This window comes from Xyrauchen texanus, chromosome 1 (assembly GCF_025860055.1).
Source record: "Xyrauchen texanus isolate HMW12.3.18 chromosome 1, RBS_HiC_50CHRs, whole genome shotgun sequence".
NCBI lineage: Eukaryota > Metazoa > Chordata > Actinopteri > Cypriniformes > Catostomidae > Xyrauchen > Xyrauchen texanus.
This window is the reverse complement of record NC_068276.1, coordinates 44,525,775-44,546,348: the sequence shown is the minus strand read 5'-3', so window position 1 is coordinate 44,546,348 and position 20,574 is coordinate 44,525,775. Positions and strand designations below refer to the sequence as shown.

The window sequence follows — 20,574 nt, the reverse complement described above, 5'->3', positions numbered from 1 at the left end:
TCTGAATTTAAATAAACCTGTAAACATGATCAAATAAGCCACTATATATGTATATGTCACGTCTAGGTTTGTCATTAAATTAGTGTGAATAACTCTAGATGCTGTTTTTCTGTCATTACCTCAGGAAAGCACTGCTCCCTATTTGAATGAGCACTATGACTGAAAGGGTGACCGATGTCTGTGACCGCTAGTGTGTTTGAGCATTTTTGTACTTCAAGAGGGGAAGCAAAAATCGTTCCAGTGTCATGCAACAATTTGCTAATATCATTCTTTTTTCTCAGTTCGAAGCTTATGAGATGCATTCATATTCATGTAATCTAAATGATAAGATCACTTGTAAAAAAGTATTTTTTTTTTATTCAGAATTAATATTTTTATGTGAGGATCGATAATCTTGATATCACATTAGAATTGGAAGTATCGATACTTTAGTATTGATCCACCCATCCCTACTGCATTATATGTTATGAAAAAATATATAAATAACTGCGCATATCAAAAAATATATATGCCGATATGATAAATCGGTCAGGCACTTGTTTTAAGTAAACTCACTTTTTTCGACATTCGACAGTTCAATCAACTTTGGGGGTTCCCCCACCTCTGAAATCCCAATTACATATCGATGAAAGTGATTCACTTTATAAAAATAATTGCGAGCACACAGCCTTTAAAGACTTAGTGAAGCCATGCCTCATTGTGAGTCTATGGTATATATCTATATATTTGATAATAATGGGTGATAGGTCAATGATCATCAGACAAGAGGATTGAAATGATTTAAACAGGTTTTAAATTTAAAATAATTAGGGGTCCTTGCTGAACCCATCTGAATGATGGGTTCAACAAGGACCCCACCATTGGAGTGGTCTTGATATGATGCACTACAAGTATCGTGCAACCGGGAAGGAGTGAAAACACATCCGCATATTCTGCTTGTAACCATGTCTGTAAGTTGCGACGGTGAGAGGTGGCCTCCACAAGGGCCTGGGGTGAATGAATCTGGTTTGGGAGTCACCTCTGGCCCGAACTCCGCCCTCTCCGGAACTACCGTCACCAAGGCTACAGGTACCGTGTCCCTCCATGGTTTGAGGTGGTTGATGTTGCAGATTTGATGTGCCCCTTCCCTATCCATTCGCCAATATCAAAATCGAGATCTCCAACTCGCTGTATGATCTCAAAGGGTCCTTAACATTTGGCAAGTAATTTGGAGCTCAAAGTGGGCAGCAATACAAGCACTTTATCTCCCTATTCGAATTTGCATAGTTGAGTGCCACTGTCGTACCATTGCCGTTGACGCTCTTGCACTTGGAGCAAATTCTCCTGTGTTACTTGCCCCAAAGTGTGGTGTTTTGCTCTAAGGTAAAGAACATATTTAATTTTTTGAATTTTCGAAGGTCCTTCCTCCCAAGCTTCCCGTATGACGTTGAGCACACCACATGGCCAATGCCCATATGGTAGCTTGAATGGGGAAAATCATGTGGAGGCTTGCAGGACCTCTCTTACAGCAAACAACAGGGGTTCAAGCCACTTATCCCAATTTTAGCATCTTCGTGTACAAACTTATGATTCATGTTTTTCAAGGTCTTATTAAATCATTCGACCAATCCTTTGGTTTGCGGGTGATAAACTCTGGTGCAAATCGATGTAATGCCTAATAATTCATACAGCTTGCATAGTGTACATGACATAAATGTTGTGCCTTGGTCAGTGAGGATTTCCTATGGAATCCCCACTCGAGAGATAATTTTTAAGAGTGCCTCCGCAACACTACTTGCTGAGAGGTTGCATAGAGGCACTGCTTCTGGATATCGCATTGCATAGTCCACCAGAACTAATACAAAGCGATGGCTGTGTGCAGTCCACTCTAATGGCCTGACGAGATCCATGCTAATTCTGTCGAAGGGTACCTTGATCAATGGCAGAGGGTGCAATGGCACGTTTAGGGCGGCCTGTGGATTCACCAACTGACATTCACGGCATGTCGCGTATGTCGCCGAAAATGCCTGGTCAAAAGAAGCATGCCATTATTCAGTTAAAAATCTTTTCATGACCTTAGTGGCCAGCCATTGGGTTATAGTGAGGTGCCTGGAAGAGTGATTCCCGATGGCTCTTTGGTACTAATAGCTGACTTGTATTTTCTTTGGTCTAAGTGTCCTTCGTCACTCAATACAACCGCTCTTTAATAATAGAAAAGTATGGATATGTTAGGCTGGAGCTGTTGACCATAAGTTGGTCAAAGGCGTGCTTGAGGGACTCACCACGCAACTGCTCCAGCGGGAAATCACCCTCAGGGAAGGGTGCTCCACGTTACACACCGTGAAACCACTTTGCAGGACCCATAAATACACATTACCCTCAATACATTTTTAAAACCAGGCCAACTGGTTCACAGAATTAGTGCATGGGTGAGGTAGGAATTAACTGCGGCCTGGACTCTATGCCTTTTTCCCCTGAATCGTATCTCATTGGTAACAACTGGATACTTGTGAATGTTACCATGCACACATCTCATCCTCACCCATTTATTCTTATCCAATGCCCCGCCTTGCACCAAGCGTTGGTGGATATACGTTTGAGAACAACCCGAATTCACCAAAGCTTGATGTGTATCCCCTTTTACCTTTACTGGTATCCGAAATGAGGGGGCAGCCTGCGGAACTTCAGGGATCCAGATCAGTGTCCCCACCTCTATCACCGGATATTGATCCTTGATCCATTGACAGACTGGCCCAAGCTCTCTCTCTGGCGTGCCTTATCAGGTCTCCCTCTGCCATCACTATAATGAAAGACAGGTGTTAGAGTAATTACAACCCAGGTGACGAGCCACTTCCCCCATGCCACAGGATAGTTCACCAAAATATTATGTCATAAATGACTCACCCTCCACAGAACACAGAAGGTAAAATGTTAGGGTCTGATAACCTCAGTCACCATTCACTTTCTGTAAGGATCCTGCCACTTCTTCCTAGATTGGTTCTCCTTTACAAACCTTGACACTTTCATTGCATAATTGTTTCATACAATTAAAGTAAATGTTGACTGAGGCAAACATTCTGCTCAACATCTCCTTTTGTGTTCCACAGAAGAAAGAATGTCTTTATCATTTGATAAATAAGTAATGATGATAAACAAGTAAATGATGATATCTTTTTTGGTAGTGATTTCACAGTTTCATATTAGTTTGAGAAGCCACTTTTATGAACAACATGGCAGATACTTGCAATCCATTTAATGGTTTGAATGACTTTTAAACCTATTACTGTAACTCAACCTCAAGTATGATGAGAGTCCATCAGTCCTATCATTGTTCTTAGACCTAATGAACCTAATTCCATTCAGCTAAAGCACATAACCTTAATTGACCACACCACACCATATTGTGCACACATACTGAAATGTTCGAAGCAGGAGGAAGTATGGTACTGTGGCAGTTAGCAGTTTCTGCTGCATTTAATTGACCAAGTAAAAGTACTCTGTTAAATTCACTCCTGTCAAAAATCAACAGGGCTTCCAGTTGCTTTATGATTATAACTATAAACATATCCTCTCTCATTACTGTCTTGTCCCACTTGTTTCCTGCTATGTCATGTTGTTTTAGTAAACATGGGATAGCTTTGATTAGTGCACAATGCAATTAGAGCCACCGTGATGTGTTTCATTGCATTATTGGGTGCTTTGACCTGTCTGAGTATTTTCCACTCTCCCATCTGTCATATTGTGCACAGACGCCATCATCCCATGTCATTTCCCTTTCAATCAACTGCAACTAAGAGGGAGAGAAAGAGACAGAGAAATAGACACAGGGAGGAAGGGTAGGAATAGACACATGCATTTTTCAAAGAATATGATTAGAATGTAGAATAGAATTACCAAAGAGGCACTGAGGCAGCGGATCTGAGGGCACAGCGGTGGTTAGGTGGCAAACCAAAAGAAAGCAATTTATTATTGATGTTTTTTGTAGCAGATGATGCTGTTTGTGGGCCGAATCAAGAGTGTGCGCAACAGGTGGGGCTGCTCTGTCATAAAGCAGAATGAGAGAGCTGTTGATTAGTGTTTGAGTCATGCCAATACATATAAATATGAAGTGCATCTTTCAAATGGAAATTTGTGGAGGCAAATAGAAATGCATAACATTTGATTGGAGGGCAGCATTCTATGGCTTATTATACACGTAGCATGTTTGTGAAAGTGCATGCGTGATGGTCAGGTTTGCTATCTTAGTAGGGATGTCCCCTTAAATATAGTACAATCTGAAATGAAAACAGCTTTATAAAAGAGCTCAGTATTGTCTGAAAGTAAAAACAAAAAAATCATTGCCATTATTTACTCTGAATTTCACTCTAAACCTGTATTATGTTATTTTTTTCATGGATCAAAAAATAAGAATTTTGGAAGAATCTTCAAACAGCTTTTTGCATGCAGTGACAGTTTATATACATCATGCACCAAAAGGGCATAAAAAGTAGTTCATATTACTCATACCCATAATGATTTGATATACCAAAAAAGTGTTTCCCAAATCACTGTTCAAAACATTACTCTGTTTGTTTAAGCATCCGGACCAGCCAGACACAGCAATATTACTGTAATAATGGCGAGAATTCTGACTGTTTTGTTTTGCATGGTTGGACTTTTCTGTAACCTGTTAAAAACATTATTTGTATAATTATTTATTCATGATTTGTGACTCTAGTGCCACAGAAATTATACAGTTCAGTGTTAAAGGATAAGTTCACCCAAAAATGAAAAAGAAATTCATAATATAGTCAAACTCATGTCATTCCAAACCTGAAAGATGTTCTTTCACTCTCTCTTGGGTGAACTACCCTTTTTCAGAACAAAAAGTGTGTGTGTGTGTGTGTTTGTTTTTGGTCTATGGGGACTTGAGCTCAGGTCAATCATTTACAGTACCTTGTGTCCTAAAACTGAAACCCATATCTTCTTTCTAATGTGTGTGATCTTTTCATTGCCTGTGTGTACTATAGATGCCAGTGCCTGGCTCAGTTTGAGGGACCCGAGTGCCAGCAGACAAAACACAGTTTCCATGGCAATGGCTATGCTTGGTTTCCCCCTATAAGGCCATGCTTCGAGAGCCACCTCTCAATGGAGTTCATCACAGAGGTGGCAGATGGCTTGCTGCTCTATAGTGGACCCCTCTCCCAGCTTCAGCCATGGGAGCCGGAGGACTTCATGGCTATAGGTAACCTACAGACACTTTTGTCACAGCTGAGGCACAGGTTGAGAGCGGCAGCAAAGCTAGAAGAAACATGCAAAGCCATTGCGGCAGAACATTATTTTAGTGTCTACAACATCTTTGTTTAAGAATCTGAAGCTCTAGCATATCTTCACCCATTTCCCTGGTGAGAAAGAAATATAGAGAGGGGGAATGAAAAAGAATGATAATATGTTTATTTTAGACAGAAAGAGATGAAGATACGCCTTTGTATCTCTCAATAGGATTTAGTGTTTCTAATAAAAAAAAAAGTTTTACTGCTAGAATATTTCCTTACTCAAGGGAAATCTGATATCATATAACCGCCTTCTAAACATAGAGAAAAGGATTAAAAAAAAACAAACACATTATTTCTGTTTGTTTTGCATATATGTGTCATAAATTCCACAGAAATACTGCACCAGTGGCTTGTGTGTGCAGCTGTATTAGCACATTAGGGGTTAAAAAAGGCACTCATTATATCAGTAAAGGCTTATTTGTAATTCATCTGGGAGAATAATTACAATACGGTATAAACATTTAGAGTTTTAATGAACTCACAGATCTGCCTACGTGCTGAGGATACTTTCATAGGAGAGTATTCTGCACTCAATCAGTTCACTGATTTGTTCGTAAATGTGGATAACTAGCAAATAAGGCTGTATGTGAGTGTAATGAATGCAGGGCTAAAGAGCATGATGAAGAGCATATGGCGAGAGCGAGAGAGGTATGGCTGGTTAGAGGAGATGCAAGACTCTAGACTGCAACTAAATTTGACAATTTTTCTTGCTGGTGGCACTAACTTTTGTTGGAGGTTGCACTGGTGCAAGTTCAAAGTTGGTCAGCTCACTCTCAGATTATACCTTGGAATGTTCTATTGCGTATAAGAAAAATTGAGTGATAAACTTTCCAAAAGGCAAAAAAGAAACAGTGCTATATGTTTTTACCGTGCATTGCAGGTCAATTGCTAGCACTTTCTAATTGAAAGAGTGGCATGAGATTGTAACCCACTAATGAATTGTTACTCTGAAGGAGAATCTATCAGGGTCTAGAATCCCCACAAAATTATGCACGCATACATATATATATATATATATATAAAAAAAACATATGTGTACGCTATTCTGGAGTTCTGGGTTCTCACAATATTTCTGACTATGATATTCTAAATTTGAATACCTAATCAATTAATTGTACTTGCCAAAGTATCAGAATTTCACCATTTAAACTCAAAGAAAAAAAATATTTTCCGAAACATAAATCAGTTCAGTCAAACTGTATTTATTTGAACAAAGATATAACTTGTTACTTTTGTTTTAACATCACATTAGCACATGAATATTGAAACAAAAAAATAAACAAACAAAACAAAAAAAAATAAAACAAGACATTTTTTTTTATATAAAATAAACAAACAATATATGTTCGATAATTTAGATGGAGATCTGCTAAGGGATTCAAAGTTCCAACATGTGTCAAGGATATTCAAATTGTCCATTTGTGGGACTCAATTCAGTTCATGTGTGTATGTGCGGAAATCTTCCCTTTTAGATCTGGTGTCCTTCACAAAGTTTTACTTCAGTGGAAAATCCAGCGCAGATGAAAACTCCTCCGTTTAGACCTCGTAGTTCAAACGTACATGAGATCCACGAACTCAGATATTTCTTTCCTCCGGTAACCACTAATAAAACAGGAATGGTTTCAGACACAAATGTCTAATATTTTCCAATAGATGGAAAGAAATGTTGCAGGTGCAGCATAGCGCTCTTCACATTGTGAGCCGGCAGTGTGCGTGTGACGTAATACGCACAGCCATACGGCACTCTGTTCTCCAATACATAGTTGTAAATATATCACATAAAACAGCAGTTCCCCTATTCAATAAATCATCCCTTTTTATGACATTTGCTAATTAAATGAACTTCTTACATAAACTTTAACACTAAACAAAATGTAATTTTATCAATACACATTCAGACGCTTGTTGCATGTTGAACCCATGAACTGAAGTTATTTTATCAGACATCGCTTCCCATAATAAATCAATATACAATAAATGAAAACAATAAGGGCTTACCTAATAAAACAGGAATGGTTTCAGACACAAAAATCTAATATTTTCCAATAGATGGAAAGAAATGTTGCAGGTGCAGCATAGCGCTCTTCACATTGCGAGCAGCAGGCAGTGTGCGTGTGACGTAATACGCATAGCCATACGGCACTCTACGTTCTTGCAGCCCGCCTTTTAGTATATATATATATATATATATATATATATATATATATATATATATATATATATATATATATAGGCTACATTTATAAATATATATATAAAAGTAAATGGATGCAAGTATGTCTGAAACCATCACAAAATAAAATACACACACAACCAAATTGCAAAAATAAACAAATATATAAAATCAAATAAAAACAAGAAACAATAATAATAATAATAATAATAATAATAATAATAATAAAAGTATACTAATACTAAAATACCCACTAAAAATATAGGTGGGTTACAAGATCACTTAGTGCAGAGCAGTGTGGACGTTTTAAAGGGCTGCAGGAACTTGTGTGATGTACGGTGCGAGTCACAGGACCCATTTGAATTTGTCACAAAATTACAAACCCCTATGAAAATCCAAAATTTCTGGGTGAATAAGTTAGAAATAATTGACCATGGACCATTGAATTATCATAAATTAATGCAAACTCTGAGGTGGTAATACTGTACGACCACAACATGACACAGAAAATGTTTCAATATTTTAATGATCTGATGAGTCATTCCTTATGTACAACACTACACTTCAAGCATTTTTAGGTTTTTAGCCCTAAAACACTCATTTGTGTCAAGCTACTTTCTTATAATACTGGATGATACAGCCAAAAATATGATCACAATATTTTTTCTTTTTTCATATCGTTCTGTACCATACTGTACATAAGGTGTGTGACCTCTTTTCAATAAAAATTTGCCAATTTATCATTTTCAGCAGATGTTTGACTCCACAGAAAGACTTTCTTGTGACGCTCCACATTCCAGCTCAGTAGGTGGCAGTTGTTCATTGTTAGTTTATGTTAATTCATGTTAACAAATAGAACATTATTGTAAAGCAGGGCCGGCCCAAGCCTTTATGGGGCCCTAAGCAGGATTTGATTTGGGGGCCCCACGGTGCCACCAATATGATTTAATATTGTCAGTGCTTGATTATTCACACACTATAAATCTAACACACCCCTTATCACTTTTATTAGTTGTAGCTGTGTTGCTTACAACATACCAATGTCTGCCTGGCATGATTTTCCCCTTCTATGGTTTTAATTATAACAGTAGCACGCCTATATTTATCCAATCTTGTTGGCCCTCTGTTACCATTTTTGTGGACTTCCTAGAGAACAATTTTCAGCAGTAAGCTGTAGACTGCATAATTTATTTTTGAATAAATGAGTCAGCTCCACTTAAAATTTTTCCCCATTAATTAATTTTCTGTAGGTGTAGTGGTAGTGGAAGCTTCGGCCATCAGGTTTTTCAGGGAATGTGAAGTTTTCCTTTATAGGCAGTGGCCATCTACTTACCAGATCAATCCATTCTGAGTTGGACAGGATAGATGACCACTCAGCTGGGTCAGCTGGAGGAGCTGCTGATCCATGGTGTAGGCTGGAAGTTGCTAAGGGGGTAGATGTGACATCGATCCCAATGACCACAGAAGTAGAAGGACCTATAAGGAAATTACATTAATAATTATAATTAGAAATATTAATCTCAGGATATTCTACAGTAACTGAGCATACACAAAGGCTGCTGTGCTATTAACTTGCCACATCCATTGAGGTTGAAACAGACATGGAAGGAACAGTAGGATCAGTGGATGCACGTGCTGGGAAGTGCTCCTCGCCTGCATAGGATGGACCTGATGAAAGATTAAAATAATAATAATAAAAAGCCATGTTAGATGACATCTTAGAAGGTAATGCAACTGTCTGTCAAAAAAAAAAAAAGGTCTCACAAAAGGCATGGTTTATCCATATAAATATATTGATCTGGGATTGTTGAAAAATCATCATCAGCTGTAGCACTGGCACTTGGGGCAGGTGGTATTGGTTGTGCCCCTCCTCCAAAATATTTCAACAGTGCTCCTAAGGAAGTTTCATAAGAGTACATATTTGACAGAACAAAATGTTATTTTAACAACATAAATTATTATACACAGCAGCAAGCCATCTGTTCGCCTAAAACAACAACTCTTAATCAATAACTAGCTAATTGAGGCATAATAATATTGGAATATAATAGCAAAGACCCCAAAATTGTAGACTAATGTAAATAATGTTAAGCTTCAGTACCAGGTTTATGGAACAGAAGCTTATTTAATTACAAAAATATATACCCAGGAAAGTTATTTTTACACAGGATATGTCCTTTTTTGTTTTGCTGTCTGACTGTGTTTGCATCCTGCAGCACGTTAACATAATATTGCATTTTTGTATAATTACCATTGTCCATTGTATCCATAGTATATCACAAAAAATTAAAAAATAAATAAAGCTGTCATTTCATTTGCTCTTGAGCCGCTTAGTTCGCTTATGCCTTGGGCCGGCTCTGTTGTAAAGTATTACCAAAGTACTATGATATGGATCATGAAAAAACATAACTAATAGTAGGATACATAAAGAAACAGCAGTGATGTTGATTTCTGAGTTGTTAAGTCGATAGCTCAACTGCATTGTTAGTGCTGTCTTGTTCTATACACAATAATTTCATTTCAGCCAGATAGCTAGCTGCTTGCTAGCAGCTACCTAGCCTCATTACTGGATGCAGGGCTGATTTCATGACTGTGATTCAGTTAGCTAGTTGTGTATAACTTTGCCTAACTGCTTGCATTTTTTACCAACACATATCTGATCTGATCGTCTAGATGTAGAACAAAAGCTAAATATAGAAAATTACTCAAAATTTGTCAGTGATATTGAGTTTTTTTCTCCAATAAATATCAGTACTTTTTCACCTAGCCCTACTTCATTAAGCCACAAATTTATCATATTGCTTAATTAAAGCACAAGCCGGCATTGCGTGTTTGAATGAGTCACTGAACCGTTCTTAAGCATCACTTTAGAAATAGTAATGACGGCTTTGGCTGCTTTTAAGCACTTATTGACGTAACAAAGTGTGCGGCTCCTAAATAATAACAAATGGCTGAAATAATTTGGAGAAGTTACTGTGAACCGTAATGCTGTCATGTACTGGAACTACTGTGTGTATGTGTGTGTGTGTGTGTGTGTGTGTGTGAGTGAGTGAGTTAGAGAGTGAGAGAGTGAGAGAGAGATGGAGTGTGTGCAATCACCTGTTGCCACTCCCAAGCAGAGATGCTGTCATCTTTCTGAAGATCAGCTTTCTCAGTAGAAAAATAGCATCCAAGCTATACCAAGGTATTTCTCCCTATTTCGCTGTAGCCAGTGCACAAGAGTCGAACACTATAGAAACTGCAATATCCTCTGCCATTTTAAACAGCCCCCATTGTGTAATTAAGTCTTTTGTTTCTCTCAGCTGTGATGAGCTGTAATGCTGAAGTTGTTTTTTTAACACTAGAAGCACCGAGCCACTGTAACCTACGTATAGCGCGAATTCAGAGGTTAGATGACCGGCTAGTCTTCCGACAGGGACACTGCTACTGACACATAATGATCGCTAGATGGCACCTTTTGCACGTAGCCAATGGATTGGTCTTAAAAATGTAACTGCGAGTTAGGCAGCAGTTGGCCTATAAATACTTATAAACTGAATTTATCTACATTCTGTCTACGCTTGATCCAGATCCATATATATATATATATATATATATATATATATATATATATATATATATATATATATATATATAAGGCAAGACACACTTGTCTTTGTACTACTCACCTGGTTGCCGCCAAACACGCTTGACACCATCTGAACCAGAAATTTTACCTTGGTCTCATCAGACCACAGGACATGGTTCCAGTAATCCATGTCCTTAGTCTGCTTGTCTTCAGCAAACTGTTTGCGGGATTTCTTGTGCATCATCTTTAGAAGAGGCTTCCTTCTGGGACGACAGCCATACAGAACAATTTGATGCAGTGTGTGGCGTATGGTCTGAGCACTGACAGGCTGACACCCCACCCCTTCAACCTCTGCAGCAATGCTGGCAGCACTCGTACGTCTATTTCCCAAAGACAACCTCTGGATATGTAACTGCGAGTTAGGCAGTTTACAGTTAGAAGTTTTTAGTTTTTGAAAGTCTAAACGCCAACAAGCATGGATTGAGGCAGAATATTTTGTTAGATAAAAACTTGATGTGAATTTTGGAAATTATTAAATCTATCTTTTTTCAATACATTTTCACTTTTGGATTTTACAATGCTCTCGAGTTATATTTGGATCACACGAATCAGAAACAATCCTATACAGCCACACTGGAATCAAAATCCATATTAATAATAAACACCAGGGCATTAAATTCTATAACTTTAAATTCGAGTTAATGTGAAAATGTATTAGTTCATCGACAACAACAGAATCTGCTATTGTAGCTGATTACAGATACAAATTTGATTATTTATATTCTATTATTTTCTTTGTAAAATAAAAACAAATCTTAGGATAAAATAACTTATAAAAATATGACCAATATGTATTTCAATGCATTCTAAAACCTTGGGCATGTATGAAACATATATAGCTAATACAGGTCTACTGTCTATATTTTTAATTGAAATCGTATTTAGCTATAAGAAAAAAATATTTGTCTATAGCTTTTTTCACTCCCTCACGATATTCAAATTAATTAACCACAAATCGAAATATGAGGTCAATTTTCAAACGTGCTAAGGTGATAAATATGCATGCAAATTTCACTTATTCAGTATATAATGACGCATCAAAAATTATTTGAGGGCAATTGACAAGTAAGCTGATAAATGGGCTGCACTATTATGATCATTGTATCTAGAGCAATAAAGTAGCTACAGATTGCCTGGAGCTCACTGTGTAGTTGGGGTGGCTACACAATGTGGTAAAACATACGAAAGTACACTGGGCGGAATAATGCTGAAAAGTTTAAACTGTCAGATGACGAACTAAAAGCATTTATTGGTTTCGTATATTTGAGAGGTGTTACAGGAGGCAAAAACATGAGATTGGGTGACTTTTGGTCTAATGAATTTGGACACTTTCACTTTTTTCAAACAGACAATGTCTTGACAGATATGCGCTATCTCAGAGAGACTTTCTTGTGTCCACACTCTATATAAAAAAAAAGGTAATATTCCGGGGCACCAAAAAATATTCTGTGAAATAACGGAAAATAACTAAAACTCGTAAAAATACAGTAATTTTCCATAATTAAAATACAGTTGCTTTAGAATAACGTAGAAAAACTTTTAATTGTTAGTATGGACATAAAACTTTATATTATGAGCTACATATTTAATTACAGATAATTATTGTCATTTTACATAGTTTTGTCTGTAATTTTAGAAAACAGAAAAAATAAGGTACAAATAATATAGTAATTTTTCCGTTAGAAAATGAGAAATACATGTAATTTATCATTATTTTTATAAAACTTAAAATGTCTGTTGGGTTGTTAATTTACAGATAATGTCTGTAATTTTACAGAGTTTTGAATATAAATAAATAGATAAAAAATAAATACTAGTGTTAATTTTGACAGCTGTTTTTTTTTATTTAATCTTAGTCTTGTGTCAAATTTCCTTTTTAGTTTTATCATATATAGTCAACCTTATCCTATTTAAAAAAAAAAAAAAAAAAATCAAGTTTTAGTTGACAAAGTCTGGGCATTTTAGTGTAGTTTTAGTGAATGAAAACTGTTGACATTTTAGTCATATTTTATAACATTTAGTCATATTGACGTTTTATTGACTTTAAGAGTTTTTTAGCCATAAGAGTATTATTGATAAGCATTTGTCAATCTAGAGTAGTCTATCCAAAGCCTATATATTGGCGAGCTGTCGAGGCAAGACCCTTGCTGGTGAACGTTGCCAAGACTCCCGTGAGCAGAGAAACCGGGGAAAGAAACGCATACAGACGCATTCTGGGTCATGTATGTGTCTTAACGTCCAGACCCAAGGGAGCTGGGTGATTTCAGGGAGAAGTAGAGGAGACATTGCGCTATTCATAGAGGCGAATAGGTCCTCTTCTGCCCTAAGATCTCACTCAAACTTGTTCCAAGTGGAAAAAGCCTGGCATTTAAAAAGGTCTCGATAACCTCAGGAGAAAGCCCTGTGTCCCTCAGTTGGTACCCTTAGGTGCCAAACATGAAAGATTCCACAATTCGGGGCAGGGATGATATATTGCCCTGTGCCTGAGATAGAAGCTCCTTCCTGTTCGGAATCGCCCAAGGCGAGCCATCGAGGGAAGAAATTAGCTCCGAGAACCAAGCCCTGTTCGGCCAGCGCGGTGCTATCGGTAAGAGGCAAAATCCCTTGCTGGCGAACCCTGGGCAACTACTACCTTAGGGTGGAGTTCTTAACTCCCTGTTGGTATTTTCTGTCTGGACAGTAAATCTGCTCCCACATATGGGCATCCAGGGATATAACTGACCTGAGTGACAGGAGCTTGCCCTGGGCCCTAAGGAGAATCCGAAACATCAGAAATACAGCTGACAAGAAAGTGGGTCTCCTTAATGATTTATGTAAGAGGCTACCGCTGTATTGTCCACCCGCACCAAGACATGGCAGCCTCAGGAGGAGGTATTTCAGGGCCAGAAATACAGCCATCAACCCGAGACAGTGACTATGACAACTGAGCTGATGACCCTCCTATCCCCTTAAGCTGGACGACCACTTAAGGCCACTACCCCGCCCGTCAGGGAGGCGTCTGTCATTAGCAGCCTGCGACAACAAGACGCACCTAGAGTGGAACCCAAGGCAGAAAACGTCTAGGTTACGTATGTAACCTCCGTTCCCTGATGGAGGGAACGAGACGTTGTGTCAGAGAAGCGACACTAGGGATCTCTCTTGAGCGCCGATATTCACCTCTGATCTATGAAAAAAGGCCAATGAGAAGTTGGCAGCCGGTATTTGCATATCCCGCCCCCGGACATACGGGTATTTAATACGGGAGTTCATTCAGGATTTTTCTGAGGAGCCGGAAATGGTCCGGCCACAACAGTGGCTCGGCTCAGCGACGTGGCGGGGAAGACACAACGTTTCGTTCCCTCCATCGGGGAACGGAGGTTACATACGTAACCTAGATGTTCCCCTTCTGTCGCTCTCTCCACGTTGTGTCAGAGAAGCGACACTAGGGGTCCACTTATAAAAGTGCCATGCGCTGAGCCGTGTACATGAACTGCTGATACAGGAGCGAGCAAGTATTCTTACATGCAGGACGACCAACTGTATCAGACTGCACGTACCCTTCCCCAATGCCCCATTCAAGCCATTAGAATCCTTTTCGTTACCCTGGAGGGGGGAACAAGGTGATGGCCACCAACCTGGGAATGGGCCATCCTGGCTGGGCCTCTTTTCTCTCTATTTTTCTCGCATAGAGCAACTATGGCCGGGGCCCTTACACGCATTGAGGGAAGGGGGTCTTAGCCCTTCTTTCAGGGGGAGAAACCCTGCGGAGGCCACACCTACCCGGCAGGGGAGGCAAAGAGTGGCGAATGCATCACATGGCCTGTTAGGACCTATGTGGAAAAGTTGGTGCGGTGGTAGATCCAGCCTCGTAGAGGGGGGAAAGCATACAGCATGGCGACCGAGGCAGCTGTAACTGCCTAAGGGAGACACGGGGGTCCGCTCGCGAGGGGACAGTACAGTGGAATTACACACAGGGGGAGTCCGAGCAGGAGGCCTTACCTGTGGAGTACCTATTCCAGTACAGGGTAGCTTTGGGTACCCGTAGTGGCTTGGGTCGGCGAGTTCCTCCCAAAAGGACTAGGGAGGAGTCAACCAGCGACCCGAAGATGGGATCTCCTGGGAACGGAGGCGCACTATTTTACCTCGGTTGAGGGAAAAGGCGCTAGACGCAAGCGATTCACCCGGTCAGAGCATCAGCGTGTTACTGAGTTCTACGGGCTTGGACCTGAGAAAACACAGCATGATACTGACTCAACTCGGAGATTGTAGAATCTCGAAAAAGTGTTAGGTGTTGCCCAGCCCGCTGCTCTGCAGATGTCTGCTAGGGAGGTGCCCCTGGCAAGTGCCCACGAGGACGCAACACCCCTAGTGGAGTGAGCTCGGACCCGCAAGGGGGGGCACGGCCTGTGTGTGATAAGCCAATGAAATGGCGTCGACAACCCAGTGGGCAAGCCTCTGTTTGGAGACAGGGTTCCCTTTCAGCTGTCCCCCGAAGCAGGCAAAGAGCTGCTCAGAGCGTCTAGTGCTCTGTGTGCAGTCCAGATAGATACGTAAAGCACGTACTGGACATAGCAACGAAATGGCTGGGTCTGCCTCCTCCCGGGGCAGTGCTTGCAGGTTCACTACCTGATCTCTGAAGGGTGTGGTAGGAACCTAGGGCACATAGCCCGGTCGCGGTCTTAGGATCATGTATGTGTCTGCCGGACCGAACTCCAGGCAAGTGTCGCTAACAGAGAACGCTTGCAGGTCCCCGACCCTCTTGATGGAGGCGAGCGTGATCAGCAGGGCAGTCTTGAGAGTCTAGCGGCTGGAAGGGGGGTCTCTGGAGGCCCGAGAGGACGACCGAGAGATCCCAGGAGGGAAACAGGTTAGGCCGGGAGAGAGTCAGCCTCCGGGCACCTTTTAGGAACCTGACAATTAAGTCGTGCTTACCAAGAGACTTGCCGTCTACCGTGTCATGGTGAGCCGCGATGGCGGCGACATACACCTTGAGGATGGAGGGGGACAGCCTCCTCTCCAGCCTCTCCTGTAGAAACACGAGCACTGACCTAACCGCGCACTTCTGTGGGTCTTCGGCTCGGGAAGAACACCAGTCTGCGAACAGACGCCACTTTAGGGCATAAAGATGCATGGTAGAGGGGGCTCTGGCTTGGTTGATTGTATCTATGATGGTCGATGGTAGGCCGGCTAGATCTTCCGCATCCCGTCCAGGGGCCAGACATGGAGGTTCCAGAGGTCTGGGTGCGGGTGCCAAAGCGTGCCCTGTCCCTGAGAAAGAAGGTCCTTCCTCAGGGGAATTCGCCAGGGAGGGGCTGTCATGAGGAGCGTGAGGTCCGAGAACCAAGTCCGGGTGGGCCAGTAGGGGGCCACCAGAATGACTTGCTATTCATCCTTCCTGACCTTGCATAGCACCTGTGCAAGAAGGCTCACTGGGGAAATGCGTGCTTGCGCAGCCCCGCAGGCCAGCTGTGTGCCATAACATCTGCCCCGAGGAGAGCCTCTGTCCGGGCATACCAGAGCGGGCAGTGGGAGGTTTCTTGGGAGGCAAACAGGTCTACCTGGGCCTTGTCGAACCGGTCCCAAATCAGCTGGACCGACTGGGGGTGGAGCCTCCACTCTCAGCCAGGCAAGCTTTGTCTTGACAGCGCGCCCGCTATCACATTGAGGTTGCCGGGGATGTGAGTGGCGTGCAGTGACTTGAGTCGCTGCTGACTCCAAAGGAGGAGACGACGGGCGAGCTGTGACATGTGGAGGGAGCGTACTCCGCCTTGGCGATTTATGTAGGCTACGACCGTGGTGCTGTCTGTCCTGACTAGGACATTCTTGCCCCGAATTAACGGGAGAAACTTCCTCAGGGCAAGGAAAACAGCCAGCATCTCTAGGCAGTTGATGTGCCAACGCAGTGGGCCTCGGTTCCACCGGCCTGCAGCTGCGTGCCCGTTGCACATGGCGCCCCAACCCAATTTGGAGGCATCGGTTGTCACCAGAACGTGTCGGGACACCTGCTGCAAGGGTACTCCTGCCCGTAGAAAGCAGAGGCGGCAGGCAGTGGTAACTTTCACGTTGTGCGTGCCTCGGCGCCATGCTCGTCTCGGGACTCGAGTCCGGAGCCAGTGCTGAAGTGGTCTCATATGCATCAACCCCAGTGGCGCGGCCGCCGCGGAGGATGCCATATGCCCCAGGAGCTGTTGGAATCGTTTTAGAGGAACCACGGCACCTGGCTTGAAGGAAGCGAGGCATTTCAGCACCGACTGAGCACGCTCGTTGGAGAGACGTGCTGTCATTGAACCGAGAAAAGAGATGCTCTGGACCGGGGTGAGCTTCCTCTTTTCACAGTTGACCTGAAGCCCCAAACGGCTGAGGTGGCTGAGCACCTGTTCTCTATGCGCGCATAGTAACTCTCGCGAGGGGGCCAGGATGAGCCAGTCGTCGAGGTAATTGAGTATGCGTATGCCGGCTTCTCGGAGCAGGGCAAGAGCTGCCTCTGCGACTTTCGTGAAGACGCGAGGGGACAGAGACAGGCCGAAGGGGAGGACTTTGTACTGATACGCCTGGCCGTCGAACGCGAACCGTAGGAAGGGTCGATGTCGAGGGCGAATCGGAGTCCAGGAAACCGAGACTGTTGAGGCCTGAAAGCAGAGTGCCGTGAGAACCTCATTTGCGGGCCAGGTGACCCAGAGACAACAAGGAAATAGCTCTATAGAGTGTAAACAATTTAACATAAAAATATCCTCCTCCCGGCCCTCCACCGAGGAACGGAGCGGTCTTACCAGCTCCGGAGCTACCATCTCGGTCTCTGGGTCGGTCATCTCAGGAGTGCCTGGGAGCCTTCAGGGTCCTCGAGGGGGTCCGTGAGACGATGGGCATCCAACTTCTGCGGGGAGCTCGACGCTGGGGCTGAGAGCTGGGCCCACTCTCTTCGTTAGTTGAGGCGGAGCAGCACTTTCTTTCTTTCTTGAAAGCCGCAGGAGGACGCCCTCGGCGAGCAGACAGGGCATGGCCCCTGGCGGCAGGTTTGCGGCAGGGCAAGATGTGTGAAATAGCCTCCGTCTGTTTCTTCACCACTGAGGACTGCTGGGCGGAGTCGTCAAGTGGTGTCGCCGAATGGACAGAGCTGGGAGACGGGGGTGTTTTGAGAAAGCGTGCTTTGTCTGCCTCCTGTACTGCGACCAGGCTGTCCATCGTTGCGTTTCTGGACCACGGGGGGTGGCCATTGCCTGTTTGAGTGCAGTTCCTGCAGCACGTCAAGAACAGGACTACCCAAGTGCAGATTTTGAAGTGTCCTGGCCTGGTGGACTTGCAGGAGGGGGCCATGGCGTGCAGGGGGGAGTGGTCTGGGACCGTTCTACCACCGAGGGTAGCAAGAGCGGAGGAGCGTGGAAGCTGGGCTTGCTCAGCTCGTCATGCACGTCCGGGAAGGACCGTGGGGGGGTGGGGGTGGTGGCTGTGAGCGGTGCACATGCCCGCGGAACCAATTAAGCCCGGGGAAGCATAGCGGACCTCCATGCGTCAGGCTCAGACTGGGCGGAGACCCGAAGGTGGTGGCCCAGGCGAGTTATCCACATCCGACACCGCTGTTACGCTCTCCGATGCAGCAGTGGTGTCATAATCCAATGCCGGGGAGCTCGAGGGACCGGACGGTAGGCCGTTAAGCGGACAGCACTAATCCCGAGCTCGGGGGAAGCAGGCAAGCGCGCCGGGGAGGCGGGGGTTTCGAGGGGCTTCACCCGTCAAAACGGAGCTCGTCATTGTCCCCAGATCGTTTTCATCGCCCGCGGCACCTGCCTCAATCCCGTAGGAAGGAGGCGAGGTGAGGCGAGGCGCGGGGGCGGCTGAAGCGGCTTTTTCTCACTACAAGAAAAAAGCCTACGACCGCAATGCTGTCATGGCTATGTTCTCGTACTGAAAACATAGACCATTCTTAAAAATGCTGCCTGCATGTGATCGCAACCCAGGAATGCAAGGCAGTTTTTATGACCGTCAGAGGTGGGGAGAATCAACGCATCCAGAAACTACACAGGGGCAGAAAATCGTCTTTAAAAAGACGCGTCCTGAGAAGGAAGTTCAACGCCGCTGTGTTTTGCTCTTTTAGAGCGAAATTACTCTTTTAGAATAACTCTTTCGAGTTGTCTGCGCTGTCGAAGCGCCCAGGGGCAAGAATGCACAGCCGTGCACGAAGGAGAAAGCTGCTGTTGTGCGCCGTAAAGTCCAACAGCATGCAGAGCGTCAGAGGATTAAACAGGAACTTGGTGTGTAACTCGCAGCAGACTGCATGCACGACCATCGGCTCCGAAGAAATTTTCTGAATGAACTCCCGTATTTGCGCCGCCTAAATACCCGTATGTCCGGGGGCGGGATATGCAAATACCGGCTGCCAACTTCTCATTGGCCTTTTTTCATAGATCAGAGGTGAATATCAGCACTCAAGAGAGACCCCTAGTGTCGCTTCTCTGACACAACGTGGAGAGAGCGACAGAAGGGGAACCGGGGTCTGAACCACATAGAAAGGGAATGAAGCCTGAGGCGCATAACCCTTTTTAGCCTAGGGGTTTTGGCCCTTGGAAGAAATCCCCTGGCTTTGGGTCACAACAAAAATGGTCTCATGAGTAGAAGGTCCAGAGGGATCACCGAGGATGCGGTCGCCCTGAGACCTGGAAATCATTGATACTGATAACAGTGCAACCTTGACCTAGCCTGATTTTGCTCAGGGTGATCTGAATGGACTCAATCCTAGCGGGAGACAGTTTTGTCCGCATTGTGATTGAACTCCACACGATGCCCCGATAGACAGTGTTCTGAGTGGGAGAGAGGACGCTTTTCTTGGCGTTGAGCCTCAACCTCAGAGAAACAGATGAGCTAAGACGATGTCCCTGTGCTGAACTGCCAGTTCCTGAAACTGGGCTAGGATCAGCCAGTCGTCTACATAGTTCAGAATGCAGATGCCCTGGAGTCGCAAGGAGCCAGCACTACATCATGCATTGTGAATGTGCTGGTAAAAAGGGCTAGGCCGAGTGAAAGAACCTGACACTGGAAGACTTTGCCCCCAGAAGCAAACCTCAGGAACTTCTAAATGAAGTATAGAAGTGCGTCATAAGATCGATGGTGACCAGCCAAAAAAGTTGTAGGGCTTGAGACATGACTGTCTTGATAGGCATCATCTAGGACTTGAACACCCACGGGCAGTTCAAGCATTAAGATCTAAGCCAGATGCCACCCCTCACCCTCCATGGGAAACGGGAAGTATTTAGTGTAATAACCTAACTCTCTCTCTGGAAGGGGAACACATACCATGGACCCTTTAACCTTTTTTTTTTTTTTAAATAAAAACGAAATCCGGTTTACGGTAGTGAGAACCCGCTGTTGAAACACGGAAAAGCGGCGAGTGAATTAAATCCTGATGCCCTTATAAGACCCCCAGAAAATAATATATCTGGCAGAAGTTTCCACGCTGCCAGGATCTCTGAGATGGGTATTAGATTTTAGATTTTAACACTTCCTGT

At 43.4% G+C, this 20,574-nt stretch overlaps 1 protein-coding gene across 1 annotated transcript in view; it reads left to right on the top strand.

Moving 5' to 3' along the window:
• The window catches only part of LOC127659863 (neural-cadherin-like), a 422,183-nt gene that overhangs the window by 294,686 nt on the left and 106,923 nt on the right, over positions 1 to 20,574 (top strand). The window contains exon 23 of the mRNA XM_052149856.1: positions 4,989 to 5,203. Coding sequence (XP_052005816.1) covers positions 4,989 to 5,203 — 215 coding nt within the window. The remainder of the gene's footprint in view (positions 1 to 4,988; positions 5,204 to 20,574) is intronic.